Source organism: Furipterus horrens, unplaced genomic scaffold (genome assembly GCF_987537825.1).
Source record: "Furipterus horrens unplaced genomic scaffold, mFurHor1.1.pri manual_scaffold_1, whole genome shotgun sequence".
Lineage (NCBI taxonomy): Eukaryota > Metazoa > Chordata > Mammalia > Chiroptera > Furipteridae > Furipterus > Furipterus horrens.
Window position 1 is genome coordinate 181,880,415 of NW_028327171.1, and position 27,481 is coordinate 181,907,895.

General features: G+C 35.8%; 1 protein-coding gene across 2 annotated transcripts in view; it reads left to right on the top strand.

Moving 5' to 3' along the window:
• Positions 1–27,481, top strand: part of NAB1 (NGFI-A binding protein 1) — a 52,589-nt gene that overhangs the window by 13,803 nt on the left and 11,305 nt on the right. For both annotated transcript variants that reach the window (XM_090281930.1, XM_090281920.1), the window contains exons 3-4: positions 17,291–17,424; positions 19,738–19,789. In XM_090281930.1, coding sequence (XP_090138056.1) covers positions 17,291–17,424; positions 19,738–19,789 — 186 coding nt within the window. The remainder of the gene's footprint in view (positions 1–17,290; positions 17,425–19,737; positions 19,790–27,481) is intronic.

Sequence of the window (27,481 nt, forward strand, 5' to 3'; positions counted from 1 at the left end):
AGATATATGAGTTTTTATAAATGAATTTATAAATGAATTTATAAATGAAGTTTTTCCCACTTAAAAAATTGCTCTCACTGGCTGACTTCTATATATTAATCATGTTTGCAGCAAGTTTACTGTATGATCTGTTTAAATAAATGAGTTTAGATATGAGTGTATACTGGAGCTTAAGATCATACAATTGGTTAGCAAAATTACTTAAACTCGGCGAAGCTGTGATTTTATCTATTTTGGGCATATCCTTTTACAATTGTTATGTATTATTGTTGCCATCCAATATCTGACTCACGAGAACTTGTGAGTAGAGCTAGAAAACACACTTAGTGTTATAATTCAGATACACTTGGACACTTTCACTACCTACGAACCAATAAAAGAATCTGCAGAAAGGCTATTATGGTAGTCAGCAATAGAAAACAAAGGGCATAAGATGTTGGCAATTTTATTTCATGCTTTAATCCAGTTTTCATATAATTTTTAATTGCCTTTTATTGTTTATGCTATTACAGTTGTCCTCGCTTTTTCTCCCTTTGCCCACCTCTACCCAGCCCCAACCCCAGGCAATCCCCATTTCGATGGATGTGTCCATGGGTCATGCATATATAAAACACAGCAGATGAAAAACAAAGTTTAGTGAAAAGAGCTATTTTTATCAAGAAAAAGTATGTTAAAGAAATTTAATAAACCAATTGACCTCACATTATTTTTAAAAATTATAACCTACTTTAAAAAATCCAAAATGAATTATTTCACACTTGGCTTTTGCTTCGGGGCTCTTTGCTTCTTTGGATAAATAGGTACAGATGGTATTTAAGTAATGAAACCATTGTGGTTTTCCCAAAGTAAGGGAACACAATATGGATGCTGGTAGGCTGAGATGTGGGGATGGGGGCTTTGGAAAATGTGGCTTGTGTTTTTGAAACTTATACCACTTTTAATTTCTAACTCAAGTATGTGAATCTAGTCTAATAATATAGTTCAGGACAGAAGTTTATAAATCAGGATTTTTTTCAAAGTAGTAACCATCCAAAAGCATGATAGAAGTTATGAAATCCTGAGAGAATTAAAAGAATGAAAGTACTATTAGATATACTTTTTAGGTATTTTGATAATTTCACATTTTTTCACTTGACTACTTAAAATGAGAGAGATTTTTGAGTTTTTCTAAATTCCTAAGATTAATGAATGTTACTAGTTTGCTCTCAATTTCTAAATAAGGAAATAATGTGACTTATTAATTGTTGGTAGTATTTCTGAGAGGTTTTAAAAATATATATATATAAACACTGTGGACAATGTTCTTTTAATCTTTTAAGACATAGAGCTGTATGTAGGTCACTAGTGGATGAAACTAAGGAGGTTATCTGCATCTGAAAAGATTTTTTAAACTCACAATTATGGAATGAATTATTGTTATAAATACTTTTCTTTTATAAGCTAAAGAATCAGTGCTCGTCTTAGGAACTGGCCAGGGATGGTCTGGGTTATAGAAGTCAGACCATGAAGGGTAGTGTGAAGGGCTTAGGCTTAGAACCACACTAATTGTTGATGTGGGGCAGGTGCTGAGGCACAAAACTAGAAGCAGTACTGTAAAAAAGTCTAGGCAGACAGTGTTCCATCTATCCAAAGATGTGTTAGCAGATATGTGGTAAACTGAACAATCTGTGTATGTCTGATCTTAAGTCAATGAATGGATGAAGAGCAATAAACTACAAAGTTGAGAATAGCAAGGCAGTAGAGAATGTGGGAGCTTGTCAGATTCAGAAACATAAGTAGGTAGAAAACTTGGCATTATAGAATATTTGTCAGCAGGTAGCAACTTCCAGCTGAAACAGCTTTAGAACTCAAAGACAGGAAGGGGAAGGAGGCATGTAGGTAGAGTCATTGGGTAATTTGTAGACCTAGTGGAACTTATGCTGGAATTAGAGTGCTGAGCACATTATTTAGATAAGGATGATGATGTCAGGTTAAGGTTAGTTTCCATTGTAGTGTTGAGAAATCAAGGCTGAGTGTTTCAGAGGAGTTCAACAATCTTAGTTTTGAGAGAGGAAGAGTGCTGAATTTAGGAACCCCATAGACCTGAACATATTTATTCTTAAATTATGATGCTTTCTTCTGAACTTGCAGCATAGAATGGATAGATTTCAGCATCTAATACCAAATGTTGGGCATTTCCTTTTGATCATTAAATAAAAATGTATTATAGGACTTTTAGGGTAGTCTATTTCTTTTTGAGTCACTTTTGGTAAGTCACATTTTTATAAGAATATGTTACCTAAGTTTACCTTAACTTTTCAAACTCACTGGCATAAAATTGTTTATAGTTTTTAAGGTCTAATATTATTTGTATAGTTAAATCCTTTTCCCCCTGATAGTCTTGCCAGAGGTTTGTCAATTTCATTAATCTTTTCAGAGAGATCCAAACTAGAGCCCGTGGGCCAATTCTGGCCCGCTTCCCGATTTTGCAAGTAAACTTTTATTGGAACACAGCCATACCTATTTGTTTATGTCTGTGACTGTTTTTGAGTTACAATGTCTGAGTTCAGTAGTTGTAACAGATTATTTTGCCTGTAAAGGCACAATATTTTCTATCTGACCTTTTGCAGAAAAAAGCTTTCCAACTCCTAATCTTTTCTAATAAACAACTTTTGGTTTAATTGACATTCTTAGTTTGCTGTTTGTGTGTTTGTGTGTGTGTTTTATTTTATTTATTTTATTGTCCTTTTCTCATTTAAGTTCATGAATGTCCAGTTCTTCTCTAATGTAAGCAATTAAGGCTATAAATTCTCACTGTGTATTGAAATAGCATTATTCAAAGTCTTGGTATGAGGTTATCTTATTTTTCAATTCTGGTTATTTTATTTATAATTTATTTACTCACCCATCAGTTATTTAGAAGTGTTTTTTCATTTTTCAAATGCGAAGACTTTTTCCTTAATCATTTTTCTTAATCATTTCTAACTGAATAACATTATAGTCAGAGAACGTAGCTTGCATGCCACCAGCCCTTTAGAATGTGTTGAGATTTCAGTTATGGCCCAGTATGTGGTGAGTGTTTTTTATGTGTTTCTGTAGTTGTCGTAGGAGAGTGTTCTCTGTGTGTCTGTTTTAACAAGCTTATTAACTGTTATTCAAACGTTCTACTCTTTTTTTTTTTTTTTACTTTACCAGTAACTGAGAATTGTGTGTTAAAATCACCTATTGTAATTGTGGAGTTGTCTATTTCTCTTTATATTATAATAACCTTATTAATCTTTAATAATGCATTTGGCTTTAAAAACCTATTTTCTTTGATATTAATGTAGATACATGTGCTTTCTTTTTGTTAGTAATTGATTGTTAGACCTTTTTTATAGCCTTTTATTTTTAAGTCTTTCCTAATCCATATTATAGATATATCTCTTATAAATAGCAGTAGTTGGAGTTTTTAAAAATCCAGTCTTACATTCTTTGTCTTTAACTAAAACATTTGGTTCATTTACATTTATTATAATGACTAATATTTTGAATTTATTTCCATTAATTTGTTTTGTATTTCTTCCCCTTTTCAACTCTATATCTCAAATTGACCATCTGAAATAAGTTTACTTTAGCCTGAGGTGCATCATGTAGGATTTTCTTAATGAAGGTTTTTTTTTTTTTTTTTGTTAGTATTCTTTATTTATTTATTTATTTATTTTTAATTTTATTTTTTGGTTATTCAATTACAGTTGTCCCATTTTTCCCCCATTGCTCCCCCCTCTCAGCCCATCCCTTCTCCCACAATTGTATCCCTCCCCGTTGTCCATGTCCATGAGTCATTCATATACATTCCTTGACTAAACCCTTTCCTTACTTATCCCCCTTCTCTCCCTCCCCTCTCCCCCTTACTGACTACTATTCTAGTCTTTGCCTATTTAGTTCGTTTGTTTGTGTTGCTCTTCAGTTTCCTGTATTGGGTGATATCATATGGTATTTTGCTTTCTTTGCCTGGCTTATTTCATTAAGCATAATTCTCTCTAATTCCATCCATGTTGTCGCAAATGGCAGGAGTTCCTTCTTTCTTTCTGCTGCATAGTATTCCATTGTGTAGATGTACCACCGTTTTTTGATCCACTCATCCACAGATGGGCACCTAGGCTGTTTCCAGCACTTAGCTGTTATAAACAGTGCTGCTGTGAACATAGGGGTGCTTAAGTTCTCTTGAATTAGGGTTTCAGGATTTTTCGGGTATAATCCTAGCAGTGGAATCACTGGTTCAAATGGCAGTTCCATTTTTAGTTTTTTGAGGTAATTCCATACTGTTTTCCATACTGTTTTCCATAGTGGCTGCACCAGTCTGCATTCCCACCAACAGTGCAGTAGGGTTCCCGTTTCTCCACATCCTCGCCAGCACTTGTTGTTTGTTGATTTGTTGATGATGGCCATTCTGACAGGTGTAAGGTGGTATCTCATTGTGGTTTTTACTTGCATCTCTCTGATGGCCAATGATGTTGAGCATTTTTTCATGTGCCTATGGACCTTCTGTATGTCCTCTTCGGAGAAGTGTTTGTTCAGGTCCTTTGCCCATTTTTTAATTGGGTTGTTTGTTTTCTTGATGTTGAGTCATATAAGCTCTTTATATATTTTGGAGATCAGTCCCCTGTCTGTGATATCATTGGCAAATATGTTTTCCCATATGGTTGGTTTCCTTTTCATCTTGCTGATGTTTTCTTTTGCTGAGCAGAAACTTTTTAGTTTGATGTAGTCCCATTTGTTTATTTTTTCCTTTATTTCTCTTGCCTTGGGAGATGTATCCATGAAGATATTGTTACGTGTGATATCTGAAATTTTCCTGCCTATGTTTTCCTTTAGGACTTTTATGGTATCACGGCTTACATTTAAGTCTTTAATCCATCTTGAATTTATTCTCGTGTGTGGTGTAAGTTGGTGGTCTAGTTTCATTTTTTTGCACGTCCCTGTCCAGTTCTCCCAGCACCATTTGTTAAAGAGGCTCTTCTCATTCCATTTTATGTTCCTTCCTCCTTTATCAAAGATTAGTTGACCATAGAGGCCTGGGTTTATTTCTGGGCTTTCAATTCTGTTCCACTGATCTATATGTCTGTTCTTATGCCAGTACCAGACTGTTTTGATCACAGTGGCTTTGTAGTATTGTTTGATGTCTGGTATCGTGATTCCTCCTGCTGTGTTCTTCTGTTTCAAGATTGCTTTTGCTATTCGGGGTCTTTTTTGGTTCCATATGAATTTTTGGAGAATTTGTTCTAGGTCAGTGAAATATGTCATTGGTATTTTAATAGGGATTGCGTTGAATCTGTAAATTGCTTTGGGTAGTATGGCCATTTTGATGATGTTGATTCTTCCCATCCAAGAACATGGTATTTGCCTCCGTTTATTTGTATCTTCCTTAATTTCTTTCTTCAATGTTGCATAATTTTCAGTGTACAGGTCTTTTATCTCTTTGGTTAAGTTTATTCCTAGGTACTTTATTTTTCTTGTTGCTATAGTAAATTGTATTTTCTTTTTTGCTTCTGTCTCTGATATTTTATTGTTGGTGTACAGAAATGCCTTAGATTTCTGTATGTTTATTTTGTACCTTGCTATTTTGCCAAATCCACTTATTATATCAAGTAGTCTTTTAGTGGATTTTATAGGGTTTTCTAGGTATACTATCATGTCGTCTGCAAATAGTGATAGTTTTACTTCTTCTTTCCCAATTTGGATGCCTTTTATTTCTTTGTCTTGTCTGATTGCTGTAGCTAGGACTTCCAACACTATGTTGAATAGAAGTGGGGAGAGTGGACAGCCTTGTCTAGTTCCTGATTTCAGGGGGAATGCTTTCAGTTTTTGTCCATTGAGTATGATGTTGGCTTCAGGCTTCTCATATATAGCCTTCATGATGTTAAGGTATGCTCCCTCTATTCCCATTTTGCTGAGTGTTTTTATCATAAGTAGGTGTTGTACTTTATCAAATGCTTTTTCTGCATCTATTGATATGATCATGTGATTTTTGTCTTTCATTTTGTTTAGGTGATGTATTATATTTATTGATTTGCGAATATTAAACCATCCTTGCATCCCTGGGATGAATCCCACTTGATCATGGTGTATGATCTTTTTGATGTATTGTTGGATCCGGTTTGCCAAAATTTTATTGAGGATTTTAGCATCTATGTTCATCAGTGATATTGGCCTGTAGTTTTCTTTCTTTGCTGTGTCTTGACCTGGTTTTGGGATTAGGGTAATACTGGCTTCATAAAAAGAGTTTGGGATTTTTCCCTCTTCTTGGATTTTCTGGAATAGTTTGAGGAGGGTAGGAGTTAGTTCTTCCCTAAAGGTTTTGTAAAATTCGCCTGTGAAGCCATCCGGTCCAGGGCTTTTGTGTGCAGGGAGATTTTGGATTACTGTTTCAATTTCCTTCTTTGTTATTGGTCTGTTGAGACTTTCCTCTTCTTCTTGATTCAGTTTTGGAAGGTTATATGTTTCTAGAAATCTGTCCATTTCTACTAAGTTGTCAAATTTCTTGCCATATAGTTGTTTGTAGTAATTTCTTATAATTGTTTGTATTTCTGAGGTATCAGTCGTGATTTCTCCTCTTTCATTTCTGATTTTGTTTATTTGGGTCTTCTCTCTTTTTTTCTTAATGAGCCTGGCTAGAGGCTTGTCAATTTTGTTTATTTTTTCAAAGAACCAGCTCCTAGTTTTGTTGATTTTTTGCATTGTTTGTTTCGTTTCTATGTCGTTTAATTCTGCTCTGATCTTGATGATTTCCTTTCTTCTTTTTGCCCTAGGCTTTGTTTGTTGTTGCTGTTCTAGTTCTTGTAGCTTTATGGTTAGGTTTTTTATTTGAGATTCTTCTAGTCTTTTCAGATATGCCTGTATTGCTATGAACTTCCCTCTTAGGACTGCCTTTGCTGTTTCCCATAGGTTTTGGGCTGTTGTGTGTTCATTGTCATTAGTTTCTAGAAATTTCTTGATTTCCTCTTTGATGTCATTGTTAACCCATTCGTTATTTAAGAGCATGTTATTCATTCTCCATGAGTTTGGGTGTCTTTGATTTTTTTCCCTGAGGTTGATTTTTAGTTTCAAGGCATTGTGGTCTGAAAAGATGCTTGATATAATTTCAATTTTCTTGAATTTGTTGAGGCTTGTTTTGTGTCCTATTATGTGGTCTATCTTTGAAAATGTCCCATGTGCCTTTAAAAAGAATGTATATTTTGCTTCTTTGGGGTGAAAAGTTCTATATATATATCAGTTAAGGCCATGTGGTTTAGTGTGCTGTTCAATGCCTGTATATCCTTGGTGTTTCTTTGCTTGGATTATCTGTCTATTGTTGATAATGGAGTGTTGAAGTCCCCTACTATGAGTGTGTTGTTGTTAATATCCTTCTTGTGGTCTAGTATTTGCTTTATGTATTTGGGTGCTCCTATGTTGGGTGCATATATGTTTATCAGTGTTATATCTTCCTGATGAATCATTCCTCTAAGTATTATGAAATGTCCTTCTTTGTCTCTTTTTATTGTCCTTGCTTTGAAATCCGTTTTGTCTGATATGAGGACTGCTACCCCAGCTTTTTTTCAGGTCCATTTGCTTGGAATTTTTTTTTATATCCCTTTACTTTCAGTCTATGTAAATCTTTTGTTTTGAGGTGTGTTTCTTGCAGACAGCAAATATGTGGGTCCTGTTTTCTTATCCATTCCGTTACCCTATGTTTTTTAATGGGAGCATTTAATCCATTTACATTTAAGGTTATTATTGACATGTATTTATTCATTTCCCTTTTGTATCTCTGTTCCTCTATCCTTTTTTTGTTTTTTCTCTTCCTTTTTCTTATAATATTCCCTTTAGCATCTCTTGCAGTGCTGGTTTGGTGGAGATGTATTCTTTTAGTCTTCTTTTGTCTGAGAAACTCCTTATTTCACCTTCTATTTTGAATGAGAGCCTTGCTGGGTAGAGTATTCTTGGTTGTAGGCCTTTATTTTTCTTTTTTTCTTTTTTTTTTTTTTAAGTATATTTTATTGATTATATTGTTACAATAGTTCCAATTTTTTTTTTTCCCCTTTGCTCCCCTCCGCCCAGCACCCCCCTTCCCCAACAATCCCCTCTCCAAGTCCATGCCCATGGGTCGTACATACAAGCTCTCCCGCCTCACCCTTTCATATATTCTTCTTCTTCTTTTTTTAAAATTAATTAATTAATTAGTTAAATATTTTAACAATAAAAAATAACAATTCCTCCCTCTCAGACTTAAGACCCTTTACAATCTTATAAAGGACAATGGATGAAGGTCTCGAGCTCCTCTAGCTGCTTCAAGCTGGACATGGTCGTCGTTGTAGGCCTTTATTTTTCATTGCTTGAAATATTTTTGACCATTCCCTTCTGGCTTGTAATGTTTCTGTTGAGAAATCGGTCGATAGCCTTATTGGAGCTCCCTTGTAAGTTATTTGCTGCTTTTAGGATTCTCTTTTTGTCGTGGAATGTTGCCATTTTAACTATGATGTGCCTTGGAGTGGGTTTTTGGGGGTTTCTCTTTATTGGAACTCTCATTGCTTCTTGGACTTGCATAACTTTTTCTCTCATCAGGTTTGGAAAATTTTCTGTCACTATTTCTCCTATCAGTTTTTCAATTCCATGCTCCTTTTCTTCTCCCTCTCTTATTCCTATGATCCTTAAATTATTTTTTTTAATGCTATCCTGTAATTCCCTTACATCTTGTTCATATTTTTTCAATCTTTTTTCATTTTGCTGTATCATTTGAGAATTATTACCTACATTATCCTCTAACTCACTAATCCGATCCTCTGCTTCATTTAGTCTGCTTTTGACTGATTCTACTGTTTTTCAGTTCAGAGATTGCATTCTTCATTTCTTCCTGGTTCTTGTTGATAGTTTCTGTGTCTTTTTTTATGCTGGTGTAGTTCTCTGCAAGTTCCCTGTAATTTTCTTGGAGCTGTTGGTAACTTCCTTGGAGGTTGTCATAGTTGATTTTGAGGTTTTCGAGCATATTGAGCTTCTTCACCACCATAGTTTTGAATTCCATGTCTGACATTTGGGCTATGTCTATTCCATCTACCTCTCTTTCTGGGGATTCCTCTTTTCTTTTCATTGAGAGGTTGTTTCTGCATCTTACCATGTTGGATTCTTCTTGTTTGTTTTGTTATTTGGATTTGTCTGCTTTGCCTTCCCACCTTTGTGGTATGAGATTTTTTATGGTAGATCTGGGGGTTTCAGTGGTGCAGTCTCTTTGATCTCCTGAGCCTGATGTTCTTGGGGTACCTTTTATATCGTTTGTTTATGCTCTCTGGTTATATTTCAGATTTTTTTTTTTTGTTAGGATATTCCTTCTGGCTTGTTGATTGAGAGTCACTCTATCCACTTTATCTCGAATTCTTTTGTGGAGATGCTGTTAAAAACATAAACACACAGCCCCAGCAGGAGACCCGCACCCTCAAAAATATCCCCCACCCTCTATCCTGCTATCATCAGCCAACGAGCCAGTATTAATATAGATGTAGAGAGATTAGAGCTTTTACACTATAGGAAGAATAGATAAGGGTTGTTTTGGTGAAGGAAAAATATGATTTTTGAGAGAGGGGATAATAGGTTAATAATAGATGAGACTGTGCAAGACAGTAGGTAATATTTACATTGTATGTTAATAACTAGAAAAAAAGGGGGGAAGAGTGCAGAATATAGTAGGAAAGTGGAATTATATAGTATTGGATTTAAATATTAGTTATAGTCTATTTATTTAGAGTGAAAGGGAGGCTAAACTAGCTGTGGACACATAAAAAGAAGACGACGCAAGAAGGCTGAACTGAGTAAAAACATTCCTTTTTTTTTTTTTTTTTTTCCCTTTTTCCCTTTTTCCTTTTTCTTTTCTTCCTGAAAGAGGAGGGGAGGGGGGAGGAGGGAGGAGGGGAAGGAAGGAGGGAAAAACAAACTATATCTCTAATCTGTTTTATATAATCTTTCCTTCTTATCCCTCTTCTTCAATTGTTGTTTATTTATTTAATGAAGGTTTACTAATGGCAAACTCTGTCCTTTCCAACCCTACTAGAAAATATTTTACCCTGAATCTTTTCTTTACCCTGCTTCTTATTTTAAGTTGTTTTAATGGAAAATTTCATATGTACACAAAGTAGAAAGACTAATACAATAAGTTCCCATGTTGCCATCATGTAGCTTAAAAATTATTGACCTTGTTTCATATATACCCAGTAATTTCTTAAATTGATTAGATTTAGTTCCTTTTTTTTTTTTTTTAGGGACGATTAGATCATGCACAGGTGGTACTCTGTATTTTCTCTCTTTTTTTTTTTTTTATTGAATTCATTGGGGTGACACTGATTAACAAAAGTATACAGGTTTCAGGGGCACAGTTTACAACACATCATATGTTCACTGTAAGTTAAGTTTCTGTCATCACCATTCATCCTCTCTATACCCTCACCACCCAGTAATTACCACACTCTTCTCCATGCCCATGAGCTCTTTCTCTCTCTTTTATTTTCCCTCAATCCCTCCAACAATCAGTTCCTCCTAGGACTGTTTTCACTATATCCCGTAGATTTGGGGTTGTTGTGTTCTCATTTTTATTTGTTTCATGGTATATTGTGATTTCTTCCTGGATCTTGTTGTTTACCTATACATTGTTTAGTAACATTATTTAGCCTCCATGTTTTTGTGTTTTTCAGGTTTTTTTCTTGTTATTGATTTCTAGTTTCATACAATTATGGTCAGAGAAGAAGATGCTTGATATGATTTCAGTCTTCTTAAATTTATTAAGACTTTCTTTGTGTTCTAAAATGTCATCTATTCTAGAAAACATTCCATGTGCACTTGAAAAGGATGTATATTCTGTTGCTTGAGGGTGAAATGCTTTGAAGATACCTATTAAATCCATTTGCTCTAGTGTGTCATTCTGAGGTGGATCTCTTGTAGACAGCATATATTTGGATCTTGTTTTCTTAGGCATTCAGGTAAACTGTGTCTTTTGATTGGAACATTTAAGCCATTTACATTTAAAGTGATTATTGATAGGTATGTCTTTATTGCTATTTTATTCTTTTAACTGTTTATCATCATAGTCATTGTCTTCTTCCTTCTCCTTCTCAGCCCTTTAACATTTCTTGTAATACTGATTTGGTAGTAACAAACCCCTTTGCTTTTTCTCATCTGGGAAGCTTTTTATTTCTCCTTCGGTTTTAAATGAGTCGTGCTGGGCAAAGTAGTCTCAATTGTAGGTCCTTGCTTTTCAGCACTTTGAATATTTCATGCCAGTCCCTTCTGGCCTGAAATATTTCTATTGAGGAATCAACTGACAGTCTTATGGGAGCTCCTTTGTAAATAACAGTCGGTCTTTCTCTTGTGGCTTTTAAGATTCTGTCTTTGTTGACATGGACAACAGTGTGGTGGTTGTGGTGGGGGTGGGTTGGAATGGATGGAGGTTGAAGGAGGGTATAGGCAGGGTAAGTGGTAATGGAAAAAATACAATAAAAAATAAAAAGTGGTAACTTTGAAAAATAAAATAAAAAGATTCTCTCCTTGTAACCTTTGCCATTTTAATTATGATGTGTCTTGCAGTGGGCCTCTTTAGGTTCATCTTGTTTGGGACTCTGTGCTTCCTGGACTTGTATGTCTTTTTCTTTCACCAAGTTAGGGAAGTTTTTGATCATTATTTCTTCAAAAGATTCTCGATTCCTTGCTCTCTTTCTTCTCCTGGTACCCTTGTGATATGAGTGTTGTTACGCTTCATGTTGTTTCAAGGGTCCCTTAAACTATCCTCATTTTTTTGAAATTGTCTTTTCTTTTTGTTACTCTGATTGGGTGTTTTCTTCAACCTTGACTTCTAAATCACTGATTTGATCCTTTGCTTCATCTAACCCACTGTTTATTCCTTCCAGTGTATTCTTCATTTCAGATATTGTATTCTTCATTTCTGACTGGTTTATTTTTTATGGTTTCTATGTCTTTTTTTTTTTCATGCTGTTGAGCATCCTTATAGCTATTACTTTGAATTCCATATCTGATAAATTGCTTTTCTCCATTTCATTTAGCTCTTTTTCTGGAGCTTTCTGCTAATTTTTCATTTGGGTCTTGTTTCTTGGTCTCCCATTTTGGCTGCTTCTTTGTGGTTTTTTTTGTGTATTATTAAATAGATGTTCTATGACTCCAAGTCTTTGTGGGGTGGTCTTAGTCTTTGTGGGTAGTAGGTGTCCTGTGGGGTCCAGTGGTGCAGTCTCCTTGATCACCTAAGCCTGGTGCTCCTGGAATGTCCCTTGTGTGGGTTATGTGAACCCTCCTGTTGTAATTAAGTCTTGATTGCTATTGGCCCATTTGTGCATGGGACTGACTTTTAGGCTGGCTAACTGTGGGGCTCAACCCCATCCACAGCATGCAAGCTGCTGTGCAGGTAGGTGCTGACCACACTAAATGGAATTTGCTTCAGTGGGGTTTGGTGCCTGCTGAGATATTCCTTTAGATATACTGCTTGTGAAGCATATTGGATCCTGCTCTGATGTTACCTGAAGCTGGCCACTAGGTTTGTTGGTTCTGGGTCTCTTGGGAGGGCCTCTGGTGTAGGTCAGTGTAAGATGCTGCCTGTTACTGGCCCTGGGCAACCTGTTTGGAGTTACAAGTGATCCACAGTTTGTGGCTGCCTCTGCTGGGCCTCGGTGTGCATGGGAAGTATCAAGCTGCACACTAAGCCCAACTTTTACTAGGACTGAGCCTGGGAGCAGGTCAGCAAAAGTCCCAAGGCACCCTTAGGTCTGCCTTTGCTTGCTTCTGCCTGCCAGTTGCCTGTTAGGCTCAGACACTGAAAGAACCTCTGGCTGTACTCCCCAGCAGGGCATAAGCTCCACAGGGTATGGTGAGAGGGGGTCCAGATGGTGGGGCTATTGCTTTTCCCCAGGCTAATGCCATAGGGAGGGGAATCCTCCACCCAGAAAAGATGGCGTCTTTGGTATGGGAGAGGGACTCAGCACAGGGATCCTGGCCACTGTTCCTTCAGCCCCCTTCCCAGAGCCACAAACCTCAGTTTCTCCTCACATGCCTCTAGTCTGCTGTACCCTCCCTCTGCTGGAGCCCATGGTCTGGCTGCAAACAAAATTTTGTGTGATGGTCCTTTAAGAAGGTGCTGGTATCTCTAGCCAACTCTCATTTCTTTCTGGTGGACAGAAACCCTCCTACTTCTCACAGATTGATGTTATGTGGGCATCTCTTCCTGGCTCTGGTGCTCTGGGCTGGGAAGCATGGCTTGGGGTTTAAACCCCATGCATCTCAGGGGGAACTCCCCAAAGCTGAGATTTCCCTCTAACCTCAACTGTTGCCTATGGGAGCTGATCCAGCCCTTTTTGCATCTCTGCCCTTCTTATCAGTGTCAACATGGTTTCTTCTGGAAATCCTTGATTATAAGACTTCTCTTCAGCTAGTCTTCAGTTGGTTATTCAGGATGATTCTTTTATAATCTAGCTGTAATTCCAATTTAGTCCTGGGAGGGTTGAGTGTAGCTTTCGCCTACTCCACCGCCATCTTTGATCCCTTGCCCTGATTGTTAATTGATAATTATTTTGGGTATCAAATTCTATATTGTCAGTTATTTTCCCTTAGTAATTGAAGATGCCATTACCTTGACTTTTGATTTTCATTGTTGTGTTTAGAAGTCAGTGGTTATCTGACTATTGTCTGCTTTTGAAATCCTCTCTTTGTCTCTGCCCGTTTCTTCTCTCCTCTGATTTCTCAGTTTTTCTTGTTGTGGTTTTTTTTTTTTTTCCACTGTGTTACTCTTTAGTCATGTTTTCAACTTTTATTTCTTTAAGTGAAGTCTCTGAAGTCTGATTCTGTTATCTATTGTTTCTGCTGGTTTGTACTTCTGATGCTTTGCTTTTTCAGATGTTATATGATTTCTGTGTATGATCTCATTTTTCTTGGAATTAGGGGACTGTTTTGAGGCCTAGGAAGAAAGTGGATTCTCCTAGAGGTTATTTGCTTTTGCTTCTACCAGGCACCTATAGTATTACACACTACAACTCTGGGACCCTGTGAAAATAAAACCTCAGCCTACTTAGTGTGAATTAGGGCTGAAAATATGAGGGCTGATTTGTGTTATGAAACCTTTAGAGAGTATTTTCTGTTCTCCCAATCAGTAGAAAGGTTCAAGACAGGTAATTTCCCTTGCATTGCCCCTGCAGGCACAGGTGTATTTCCAAGTCAGCCTTACATAGGACATATACTCCTTTGGGATTTCAGCTTTATGGAGGAGAGGTCTGAGACTCCTCACCTTTGGTGCATCCTGGGTGTTCCCTCTCGCCACTTTCCCTCCACTCTCTCCAGCTGCACTAGGCTGTGAAGGTTGAAGCCCAAGTTCATCTGGTTTAGCAGCTGTCCTTAATGTACTCAGTTGAGATACTCTCTTCATTCATTATGACCTCAGTAGTCCTTATTGCTTTACTGGCTCATTGATGTATTTAAGATAATGTTTTTCCCCTCTATTTTATCCAAAAATTTTTGTTGTTATCTGTGAGAGGGGTCAGTCATGGTGCCTGTAACTCCCTTTGATGAAATGAAAATCTTGATTTCCTTTTGAGTCTCCCTGTCACAAAGCATTCACATAGTATTTTATGCTATCAGCAATGAACCCAAAGTCGCCATCATTTGATTGTTAAAGGTTATAATTTTAACTACCAGAAAAGAGACTTTTTAAGCCTAGTTTTGATGATAGAAAGCTAACTTTAAGAAATTTTTTTACACGAAGCTATGAATGGAATTTTGGTATTTTTAGCCTCGAAAAGAGGAAGTGGAGGAAGTAAGTAAACCAATTAGGGAGAATATCTTATTTTATACTTTTAACAAAATTGGAAACTTAGAATTTAAAAAAAAAACTAGCATGATGATACAGTGACTATTGTTTTTATTTTATTATCTAAAAATATAATTGTTTTTAAAAAGTATTATCATTTTAAAAAATATAATGGCTGTTGATTTAATTACTAGTGACTGGGAGCATGTAATCTAGAAAACATAGGCAAAAAATGCATGTTTGATGATTGGCTTCTTACTATAACTTGGGGTGAGCTGTACTTATTTCTCCAACCTCAGTTTTTCTACCAGAAAGCTCCATAAGGGACTGGAAAATTCAGTCTACTTTTTTGGTTTCTTGCAGCCTGAATTCAGTGACAAAGAATGTGTTGTGTTGTTTTTCTTGGTAGGATGATGGAAGGAATACTAGAACTTTGTTTTCAGTTTATGTTGAAAAGTTATATTCTGTGGTTGTGCATAAGCTGGTACTGAAATGTTATCAATTACTATTTAAATCAGTCTCACTCTGAACATTAAAATACTCCCCATTTTCCTTAGAAATTTTTATTGAGCATCCAATCAATGCCAGATGGTGATATAAACAAGACAAACATCTGCCTTAATGCATGATAAAAGTAAAGAATACAGCATATATAAGTGAAAAAAGGAGATTACAAATCTTTATTCACATTTATATTTATATGTACACAGAGAAATATTGGAATCATATACACTAAAATATTAAGTCATTCTTGACTCATGGACATGGACAACGGGGAGGGATATGATTGCGGGAGAGGGGGTGGGTTGGGTGGGGGAGAGAAATGGGGAGAAAAGGGGACAACTGTAATTGAAAAACCAAAAATAAATAAATAAATAAATAAATAAAAATATTAAGTCATTCTTGATGGAAAGATTGCATGCTGTATTTATTGTCTTCTTTTGCTTTTCTGTATTTTTTTTAAACTTAAAAATTATTGTTAATAAAGTGGGATGTCTCAGTCAAGAGAAACAGTAGATGCCTGATTTCTTACAAAAGAAAAACAAGAAGTAACACTAACAACAACTTTGTGTCAGATGTGTCTCCTCGTTTACTTCTTGTTTGAATTATTTGAGGCAGTGAGATTACCCCTGTTGGGCCCTGAGAAAACTAAAGCGTCTGCCATCAAATCCCTCTTTTTTTTTTTTGCCATCATTCATGCCTTGAATGAGCATGTTTCTTGTTTTTCTTGTTGTTGTTTTTTTTTTTTTTTAATCCTCACCCCAAGAATATGTTCTTATTGATTTTAGAGAGAGAGGAGAGAAAGAGAAACATCGATGTGAGAGAGAAAAATCAATTTGTTGCTTCCTGTACACACCCTGATTGAACTTGCAACCTAGGTATGTGTCCTGATTGGGAATTTAATCTGTGACCTTTTGGTGCATTGGACAGAGCCACCGGCCAGGGTCAGAATTATTGCTTTTTACAAAAAGTCTAATATAACTCTTGGCAGTTCCCTACATCTATTTACATTGACAAAATTCTATGGAAAAAAAACATTTTCTAGTTTATTAAAACATTTTCTAGTTTATTTGAGTTTTAGATAAGTGCTATTTTAAATTTTAGTACATGATGTTTGGCCAACTAGCAACTCTTGGCAATGTTTTAACTCTTAGATGAAAGAGTAGAATTAGATGACCCTTAGAGATTTGGCGACTCTTAAGTCCTTGCTTTTCAATTATAGCCCTAGTTTATGATAACTGTTCTAAGTGATTTGGTAAATATTTAACTAAAATCATTTAACTTTTATTCCTTCAGGAACTTTCATGTCGGTTCACATTGCAAAAAAAAATCTGCCAGATCATATATACTCACTTTTTTAGGGAAGTATCACCATATCACATAGTCAGATCCCTTGTTTCTTTTAATGCAAAAAAATTAGATGCAGAACATATTTTACTTTTTATTTTGTTTTGCTTATTTTCCATAAACTCTCATACCTAAACAAAAATAAGTAAAGCACATATTGCCTGGTGTGGCTCACTTGGTTGGAGCATTGTCTCATAAACTGAAAGGTTATAGGTTTGATTCCCAGTCAGGTACATGCCCAGATTGCAGGTTCAGTTCCCATTAAGGCACATACAAGAGGTCCCTGGTCAATGTTTCTCTCTCACATTGATGTTTCTCTCCCTCTCTCTTTCCTTCCCATCCCCTCTCTCTAAAATCAATAAGCATGCCCTTGGGTGAGGATAAAAATAAGATAAAATAATAAAATAAAATGCAAGCATATAAATAAATAAAATTAAGGTGACTATTTTGATTAGGTTGAGGTCTAAGAGATGGTAAGATGACTTGATTTTCTTTTGAAATTATGCATTAGGACTAATTAGGAATAAAGACCATCCTGATTTTTATCAATTATGATTTCATTATATCATGCTAGGACTTTTTTATATTTTTAAATGAAATATTTTATATATTGATGAAATAAAATGCTTATAATTTTTAAAACTTTATTTTGCTATGCAGCTCACTGTTAATGAAGCAGCTGCTCAGCTCTGTGTGAAGGATAATGGCCTACTGACAAGAAGAGATGAACTTTTTGCCCTGGCTAGGCAGATTTCTCGAGAAGTCACCTATAAGTACACTTACAGAACCACCAAGTAAGTTTAATTAATTGGCAGCACTTTTGCATTGTTTGATAGAAGTAGAGCTTGAAATACCATCCATCGATAGTATACATGCATTTCTGAAAAAAGTGTGATTATAATTTTCTAAAATCAAAGAGAAAAGTGATTATTTCAAAACATTGCTAAAGTGTTTTTTTGTTTGTTTTTTTTGTTTAATTCTCTTTTTCTTTTAAGAAATAGTTCCCTAGCACTGTAGTATTTTTCTGGAAGGGTTTTAGACATTTTCTCATGCAGATGCTTTGGTTTTGTGAATGATGATGGGGTTTAGTTAGTCAGCATTTATAGACTTATTTGTATACCACTAACTACATGAAATTGAACTCTGAGGAAGCAAATTAGTTCCTTTTGCAGGTGTTTGCAATCTTGTGAGATTAACTAAATAGATTAAAATATTCCATTGACCAGTATTTAGGGGAAAATTGGAAGATAATTTTATTACTAGCAAGTGGAATATGGAACATGTGCTTGAAATTTTAAAAAACTTCATGTTAAAAAACATTATAGTTTTAAAGTTTAATGTAAATATACCATATTGCTCTTTATCTTCTCCTCACTTGAACCCCAAGCATTGCTGTAGTTTTGGACCATTCTGATTTTATTCCCTTAATTCCACATGGACCCTGATTTCCACTGCATCATCATTTGTGCATGCCACTGCTTCTCTCAGTAGATGCAGATGACCACCTGCATTAGAGTAACTGAGTGTGTGTTGAAAAGCCACATCCTGAGCACCTTCCCAGCCCTAATAAATCACAGTCTCTGGGGATAGAGACTTGGAATTCAAACTTTCACAAACATCTCAGATGATTCCTGTGCACATTCAAGTTTGAAAACAACCCTTAAAGGCATTTGCTGTCATCACCATTATTTTTACTAAGTCATAGCTGCTTCATTTTTTACCCTACTCAGGAGCTGACATATTTACAAACTGACAAGTAAAAATATGCAGACTAAATAAACAGGGTAAGAGTATACAGCAATATCATAGGATTATTTACAAGAATTTGGGGGGGAAGTTGGCCAATCAAGAGCTGATGTAGTGATTTTTCATTTTCTTTGTTATATAGAATTTTCCTTCTGAGTGTTTTATTTAAATAAATTTCTTCAATCAAAGTAATATATGAACATTATTTAAGAAGTCAGATAGTACACAAGGCTTATAATGAAACTCAGCAGTTCCCCTTCACTACCCCTTTCTTCCTTCCCCGTCTTTAATACAGCACCCCAGAGGCAACTACTTTCAACAGTTTTTAGCTGTTTCTTGTAGTATTTACTTATATATATATATTTTTTTTAATTAAATATATTTTAAAATACGTAACATAATTTAGAAGACAAAACTATCTAAGTAATACAAAAAGTTGCACTCCCGTTTCTGTCTCATTTTACCTTGTACCTTGCACATGCAAAGAAATACAAATGCAGTTTCTCATTTTCCATCGGTCTTTAAAAATCAGTAGGTAGCATGTGTCTACATTTTTCTGTATTTTGCTTTTATTTTAACATGTCTTGGAGTTCTCGCTCATAGTATATATAAATCTTTCTCATTATTTTTTACAGCTGCATGGTATTACATTGATGTATTATGATTCATTTAACTAGTTCCCTATTGATGAATTCTTGAGTTGCTTCTAGTCTTTTTCATCATAAATAATACCACAATAAATAACATTATTCATATCTTATTTTGTTGATTCTGAGTTATACTTTTTCCACATTTTAACATCTTTTATTTGAAGATGTAACTTACAATTGATGACTTGTCATAGTTTAATTGGCAGTAGTGGTTCATGTATGTATAGGTACCTTTGTGCAATAGATTCCCAGCAGAGGGATCTTTAGGTCAAGGGGAAATGCATCTGTAATTTCAGTAGTTCGACAAAATGCATTTTAATCTCATGGAGCTTCAAGTATTCATCTTAAATGGCCATTGTTGTCATTTTTGTCCTAAGTCCATAAAGGGATATTATGGAATAAAATCCTTCTTGATTTTTTTTTTCCCTTTTTCATTATGTGTAATCATTACATACTTATTACTTTCTGTGTGGGGAGTTCTAGGTAGTGGTCTTTTAAAATGTATAATATAATTGTATCTGCATATTTTTTATGTTAATTTAGACATGAAAAATCTAGCTTTTATTATTTCAGTGTTTGTTATGCATGTCTTATTTTTGGTGTTAGGTTTTCAGGGTTATATGTTTTGGTGGAAATTTATAGATTGAAATGCCTTTAGAATAAAATTTCATACCTTCTCAAGTTTTTGTCTCTCCCTCCCATTCCCCTCAGGTCAAAATGTGGAGAAAGAGATGAATTATCTCCGAAGAGAATTAAAGTGGAGGTATGATGATATATTTTCTTATGCTAATAATGTTTGCTTTAGTTCAAACTAGAAATAGGATCATCCATAAACTAGTGAAAAATGTGAATTGCAGAATCTTAAAAACAATATAGAATTTTTTGTTTTGAAGTATCTAAAGTAATTTGAAGTAGGATACTAAGGAATTTCATAGAAGAAAACAACTGTCTAGTCAGTTTACCAAAAGTTGATTTGTAAATTGGCGTTCTTTACAGATTTAAAACTCTACTAGTTAAATGATTCCTTTTATAATATTATTTACATCATTAATCATCTTATCAAATATTTTTAAAGGAGCTAAGATTTAATTTATTTACATTAACTATTTGAGGGAAATTACAATTTAGTAGGTGCAAATTATGGAGACTTTCTTGTAATTAAAGTCTCTTTTCGAGGATCATGGTTGAGGCTGTCCTCCTGATTTTAGACCTGCCAGTGGTAAGATGGGAGTTGAGCAAGAAAAATGTGCTTTTCTTAAGGATCTCAGAACTATAGGATAATTTCAGAACTACTGTTCCTTAATTTGGATTGAATACAGTAGTCCCCCCACCCCAGCTATGGTTTCACTTGCCACGGTTTGTTACCTGTGGTCTCAGTTACCCACAGTCAACTGCAGTCCGAAAGAATAAATGGAAAATTCCAGAAATAAACAACTCATAAGATTTAAATTCTGTACCATTCTGAGTAGGGTGATGAAATCTTGCTCTGTCTCACCTAAGACGTGAAACATCCCTTTATCCAGTGTATCCATGCTGTGTATACTATCTGCCCAATGGTCACTTAGTAACTGTCTAGGTTATCAGATTGACTGTTGCTATATGACAGCAAGTGACCCTTATTTTACTTAATAATGGCCCCTAGGTGCAAGATAGTGATGCTGGCAATTCCGATATGCCAAAGAGAAGCCATAAAGTGCTTCCTTTACGTGAAAAGGTAAAAGTTCTTGACTTAAGGAAAGAAAAAAAAAATAGGCTGATGTTGCTAAGATCTATAGTAAAAACAGATTTTTTTTTTTAATCTGTGAAATTGTAGGTTAGGACAAAGAAATTTGTGTTAATTTTGCTGTTGTACCTTAAGGTGCAAAAGTTATGGCTACAGTGCATGATAAGTGCTTAGATAAGATGGAAAAGGCATTAAATTTATGGGTGGAAGACGTGAACAGAAAATGTGTTTCAGTTGACGGCAGTGTGTTGTGCCAGAAAGCTTTGAGGCTATACGAAGACTTCAGTAAGGGGTCCCCTGAAGTGAGTGACACCAGGCCATTTACTGCAGGTAAGGGATGGTTATACAGATTCAGGAATAGGTTTAGGCTGAAAAATACAAAAATTACTGGAGAGAGAGGCCAGTTCACATAACTTTTATTATGGTATATTGTTAGAATTGTCCTTTTAAAATTATTAGATACTGTTAACTTCTTATATGCCTAATTTATAAATTAAAATTTATCATAGGTATGTATGTATAGGAAAAAAAATAGGGTTTGGTTTCAGGCATCCACTGGGGGTCTTGGAATGTATTCTCTGTGAATACAGGGGCAGTGCTATACTTTTTCAGAGGCCATTCTGCAGCAGATTAGATATTTTGAAGTTAGGTGGCACCTTTCTTTTTTTCTTGTGTGGGAGATAGGGGTCAGTACTCTTAGAAATCCATTATTTAATTTCAAGCTAAAGCAAATAAGCTATGTTTGTCTACCCTAAATATCCATCATTCTTACTAAGCATCTGTTTGTCCAGAACAGTCTTTCATTTACACCAAAGCCACAGTTACCTTTAAAAATGTAAATCCCTTCCTTGCATAAATCTCTCCAACCATACCTTGAATAAAATCTACACTTTTTCCTGAGGCATTTAAATCCCTATATGATCCAACTCTGGCTTGCATCTCTAATCTCATCTGCTACCACATTGCCACATTTTTTTTTTTTTTTAATTCTTACCTGAGGATATTTTTATTGATTTTAGAGAGAGAGAAAGGGACAGAGAGAGATAGAGACAGCAATTGGTGGCCTCCTGTATGCACCCTGACCAGGGATTGAACCCACAACCTAGGTATGTGCCCTGACTGTGAATCAAACCTGCAAGCTTTTGTTGTAAGGGGACAATGCTCTAACCACTGAGCCACCTGGCCAGGACATATTCCACTATTGTTACTGTGTCCCAGCTACATGGACCTATTTTCTGTTTCTGGAACATGCCAGACTCATTTGTGTCTCAGCACTCACTGTTATCCCTACCTAGATCTCGAGATCGTCACATGGCTTCAGATCATGGCTGAGAGTTCTCTCTGACTTTGCTGCCTCTCTTTCTAAAAGGAATACCCATATCCCCAAATCACATTTATGCTCATTCTTGTGGTTTAGTTTGTTTTCCTGACACCTATCAGTATCTGTAACTACTATATATTTGTTTTTAATTTATTATCAGTTTGCCTCATTAAATGTGAATAGAGCTTTTATCTGTTTATCCACTACATTATACTGAATTTATAATAATGACTTACACTTAATAGGCACTTAATAAAATCTGTTACATGAAATAAAGAGTGGCTTTGGATAAGCATATTTGACTTCTAAACTCTATAGCCTTAAACAATTCTTCTGAAAGAATTCTATCCAAAAAGGGGCACATTTTTTTAAAAATTGTGATTATGTTTGTAACCTACCTTACTGTTAACTCTGAGTAATGTATAAGATGAGTTGCCTCAGATACCACTCAAAAAGTTTGTTGAAATTATCTAAAAGGCCATTGAAAGTTGATCTTAACTAGTGAAATAGTTTTGTCCTATTGCACCTCAAGATAACAAGTAAGAGAGGATCTCTGTGGATTTTGATATTAGTGCGTCTGCCCCTGAAAGAAAAGGCAGGTAAAACACAGAAACTGCTAAGAAGGCATGTGCCATTGGAGAATTTAGAGGAAAGAAGGTACAAAACCTACCCAGTGGCCAGGAAAGGTAGTCAGCTGCTACCCTAGAAATTACATCCACATCTCTTTCTCCCATTAGCTCTTAATGTGATCATGGTTCAGGCTGCTCTCACATTGAAACCCCACATTCCTTTTTGTCTGGCTTCAGAAGTCACTATTGAACATTGAAGTTTTTCTTGTTAGGCTGCATTATTAAGTCTTTCTGACTCTCTGAATGGCCCTGACCTGAAATTAAGCAAAATGTTTTTTGTATCCAGTTACAGTGTTTTGAGTTTCTTTTTAGTAGTTTGGAGTATTGGGCTATAGCATTAGATGAGGCCCTTCTATTCTTTTAAATATATTCCACTAGAGATAATGGAATTGGAGATCTGTCTGGTTAGTTTATTATTTTACTGGAGTTCTCAAAGCTCTTTGAACAGTTCTGTATCTAGAATTAAGATAATTAGTTCTTCCTTTCTGTGAATAACAATTCTGACCCTTTCTAAATAAAATAAGTGACTAATTAATCCCAAGCTTCTTTAAGTGCTCTTACAGACACTAAACTCTTAATTTTGTTTCCCAGAACTAAACAGGGACTTTAGCTTTGAGTTTAGGACAGTAGTTTACTTTTTTGGTTGGTTTTTAATTTTATTTTTACTTAGTTTTTAAAAAGCACTCTGTATTTCAGGGCATCAATATCTCTTTATAGTGTGTGTGTGTGTGTGTGTTACATATGTGTGTATATATATATACATTATATGGTGTAATTCTTTGCAAAATATACAAAATATGGCATAAATCATTGTCTAAATTCTTTTGTGTACTCTGAGACAAATTTGAGACAGTACTACCACTATTCATTTGGTTTTGAAAGCTGAAACTGAATAAGTTAGTATTAGCAGTATAGCGTTACTGCTACTTCCTTAAGACTTTTCACCAAGTATTAGTGCTTTGTTTATGTCTACCTTTTGTGAGGGTGCTGAGGATGGGGAGAATTTCTGGCATGAGAAGGGATTGGGGGAGGTTCTATTGAGCTAATACCATTTGAGCTGAGTTGAAAAAGAAGGGTAGGATTTCAGAGGTTAAGAATGTGGATTGGAGGGTAGAGAGGCATTACAAACATAGACTAGCATGGGCAAAGACAGAGGTAAGAAAATACTGTGTGTGTTTAGAGAACATTGAGACCAGTTTGTCCAGAATATGTGAGTGACACAAAGGACTTCATAAGTAAAACTAAAAAGATTTTAGAATTCTTTGAACTTACTTGTTTCTCTTATTTCATTTGAATATTTCTCTTGTGATTCTTAGCTAATTAATTCTCTATTAAAGGGAAAAAAAAAGATGAGTTCACTGTAAAAGTGTAACAGAGTTCTAATTACTAGACCCAAATTAATGAGACCATTTTTTTCTCTTCCTTTTCATCTTCATTTTTTCAAAATCCTTGACAGTGATGAATGATCATACATGCCAAGTTGCTGACTGTTTTCATTTTTAAAAGATAAACTTTACAGTGAACAAACGGAAATGTAATGCCCAGTAGATAAAATAGAAATGACATCATAATAGACATGTAAGGGAAAGAAAGACATTTTCTTCCACGCCATTATCACTACATTACGATACACTAATAAAACTAGTGCTTTCTTCAAGTTCAGTAAGATGTTTTCTTATTGCTAAATGCTTTATTTTCCTGTTCTTTCTCTGAAGGGTTGGATGGAATGAAGCTTTAAAATCCTTGTCTGATTCTTCTTCTTTTGTAGTAGGTTGTTCTCCTTAAGGATAGTTAGCTATTTATTTGGTCGTTTTTGTTGTTGTTGTGTAATCCCTGTACATGGTGTGTTAAAGTACTCAGAATATCTGTCGTCCTAAAATACTGCTTCCTACAGGGCATATTAGACATTTAAAAAATAGGATTTTGTATTTTATTTCTATAATTGCTAGAATGTGTGAGATAGACACAGAGGAAAAAGCCTACTAGCTTGGGGGAGCCTTAGGGTAACCCACCACTTGGAATGAGGCTTCTGTGTTAGTGAGGGAGATTTGGGAATACTTCTGCTGCCCAGGCTAGATGAAGAGCTTGCCTTGTCCACCTGGGATGCCTACTCTCTGAGTACACTTTCAGCTAAAATGAATGTGGATTATGTTTATTCTTTTTTGTCAGAGACCCCAGATCTAGCTCTGGGCCATTGTAAAAATAACTGCTTTTTATTGAATCTGTTATATGTCTGTTTTGTCTGAGGGAAATTCATTATCACACACCATCTTGTCTACCCTATATGTAGGGGGAGGCTTTATGATTTCCATTTTACAGCCAAGGAGACACCCAGAAAGGCTCAGTAACTTGGTCAGGTTGTCACATTGCTATCTAGTAGCAGAGCTAGGAGCTTCAAATCAAGCAATACCACCTTCCTGGATGCTAATGGACAATCACAAAGCACCTTCGGTGTGAAAAACACTATTGGGATTATACTTTTCTTCCTACTGGTATGGTGTGAAGGGCAAAATGTGCAGGGGACTGACAGTCTTTGAAGAAGGGGGAAAGAGTGGCGGTTACCATTTTACTATCCAAGGAAGCTTATCCAATAAACAATAAGGCTTGAATAGAAAACTTACAATGTAAATAACACTGTAAACAATATAAACTTAATAATATACGTTATAAAAACTTAACAATATACAGTGATACTTGGGCTAAGATAATTCGTTCCAGAATCACATTTGTTAGCCGAAATCTTCATTAGCTGGAATGTGATTTCCCATAGATTTCTATAGAAAATCATTTAATTCATTCTGGATGTTGCCCACGCAGCGTGCACCATACCAACACTGGTATGAGAATAGTTTGTCTCTGTGGCATTCTGGAAGCCCCTCTCCAGAAGGTCAAAGCGATGGCCCTCTCTCACCTTCTGATATACATCGTCATCAAATCCGAAGCAGCTTATGTTATCAGGTGTCTCACTTCTCACTGTCTGGAACGTAAACAACCCAGTCAGGTTGGTGGGTCTCCCCTATGTGATGCGGTGAGCTCATTTCTTTGTCAACACACACAGACGGAAAAGATAAGCTCCTGGAATGACCCGACTGTCCATGTTTGCTGCTTTATGTTAGCACGCGCATCCACTAAAACATTCGTTAGCCGAGCCCGAAAAACAGCGGAAAAAAAATCTTTGTTAGCTGAAAAATTCATTAGCAGGGTCACTCATTAGCCAAGGTATCACTGTAAATATAAGACATTACCATTTGACGTACTAATTGTTTTGAATGAGGGAAAACTTTTGGGAAGATAGACAATAAATAAAAATTAGCTTGATATATTTATATTGTACCTGTGACAGAAGGTATTTAAGACAACTTGACAACTAGTTAAAGGAGATGAAAAATAAAGAACCACAGGCCCTAGCACTCTTCCCTTCCCCTCATTTTTTTTTGAAACATTACTTTAAAGTAGCTTCAGTTGATAACTGTTTTCATTATGAACATAATTGTGTTCCATGAACAAACCCTGTTATTACCTTCAGTGTTATAAGTAATAGTATCTTAGAAGGAGAGGAAGAATATGTAAAACAACCAGCCTCAGGACTGGCGATGGTAGCTGACGAGATGGGCTTTTAACTGTTCACATCTCATCTGTACGTTTTCTTTCACTGAAATTGCTGGAGACCAGGCAAAGATGAGAGGTGACAGCATTCCTGATCCTGTGTGGGCTGGGAAGCGCAAAGCAATCAGAGATAAGTGGATGAAAGAAATGAAGTTTGTTAATAGAGACCAGAAGGTCAGAGAATTGGGGCTTGAAGAAGACAGACTTAGAGGAAACATCTGCTAGCAGTTCCAGTGGGGTGGGGGTGGGGAGTCTGAGGAAGGTGGGGGCGGAGGGTCAGAATATCCACCTACACTGTTACTAAGCTTGTTGGAAAGAAAGCTGGTCTAATTTGAGGTAGATTCTTCCCCTTTGGATCAGAAAAACAGAAGCATTACAATCTGCTATTCATATAGAAAGTGTGAGTAGAAAAAAGGAAAATGCGTGTGTGAAGCTGAGATGAGGCTGAGAACATCTGCTTGAACAAGTCATTTTAAAGACAGCTAAGCAGTAACTTTAAAGCAGCTTGCTAGTACTTGGTGGGAAGGTTGAGGAGGAATAGGGGTGGAGACCAATGAGATGAGAGAAACTAGGTCACAAATAGCATCCCACCCTGTATCTTTTATTTTCTCAGTGCTCAGACTCAGAGTCTTGCCAGTAAGGGAACACTGTGATTAATGGCAGCAGCCAAGAATATGACATGAAGATAAATTGTTCGTAGCATAATACAGCTGGTTCCTGGGGAAAAAAGCTTGAGAGATATAACAAAGTCCTGCACCAAACATAATGTGGAAGAGACCATTTTTTGAGAATATTCTCACTTTTCTCATATATTTTGGGTTCCTAAAACCTACTTTATGTGTCACGAAGTGATAGCTACTCAATCCTGTAGTTTTCCCATCTACAACGAACTATTAAGAGACTGGGGGAGAAAATCAAAATGACTAATGTGCTCAGTTACAGGGACCACTGATTATTTAGCTACTGTTACTTTTTGCTTATTTTGTGCCTTTATTTCTCTTTATTAATGAGGGAGTAGTGTCCATTTTCCAAAAACTGTCACATGTAGAGTTTGAAATTCCCCCTTGCAGTTTTTGCATATTTCCGTGGTTGAATGATCCTGACAATGGTGCCACCATATATTTTTGTATAGCAGTGAATACTTTTCTAATATTTACCATTTGCATTTCTTTTTTT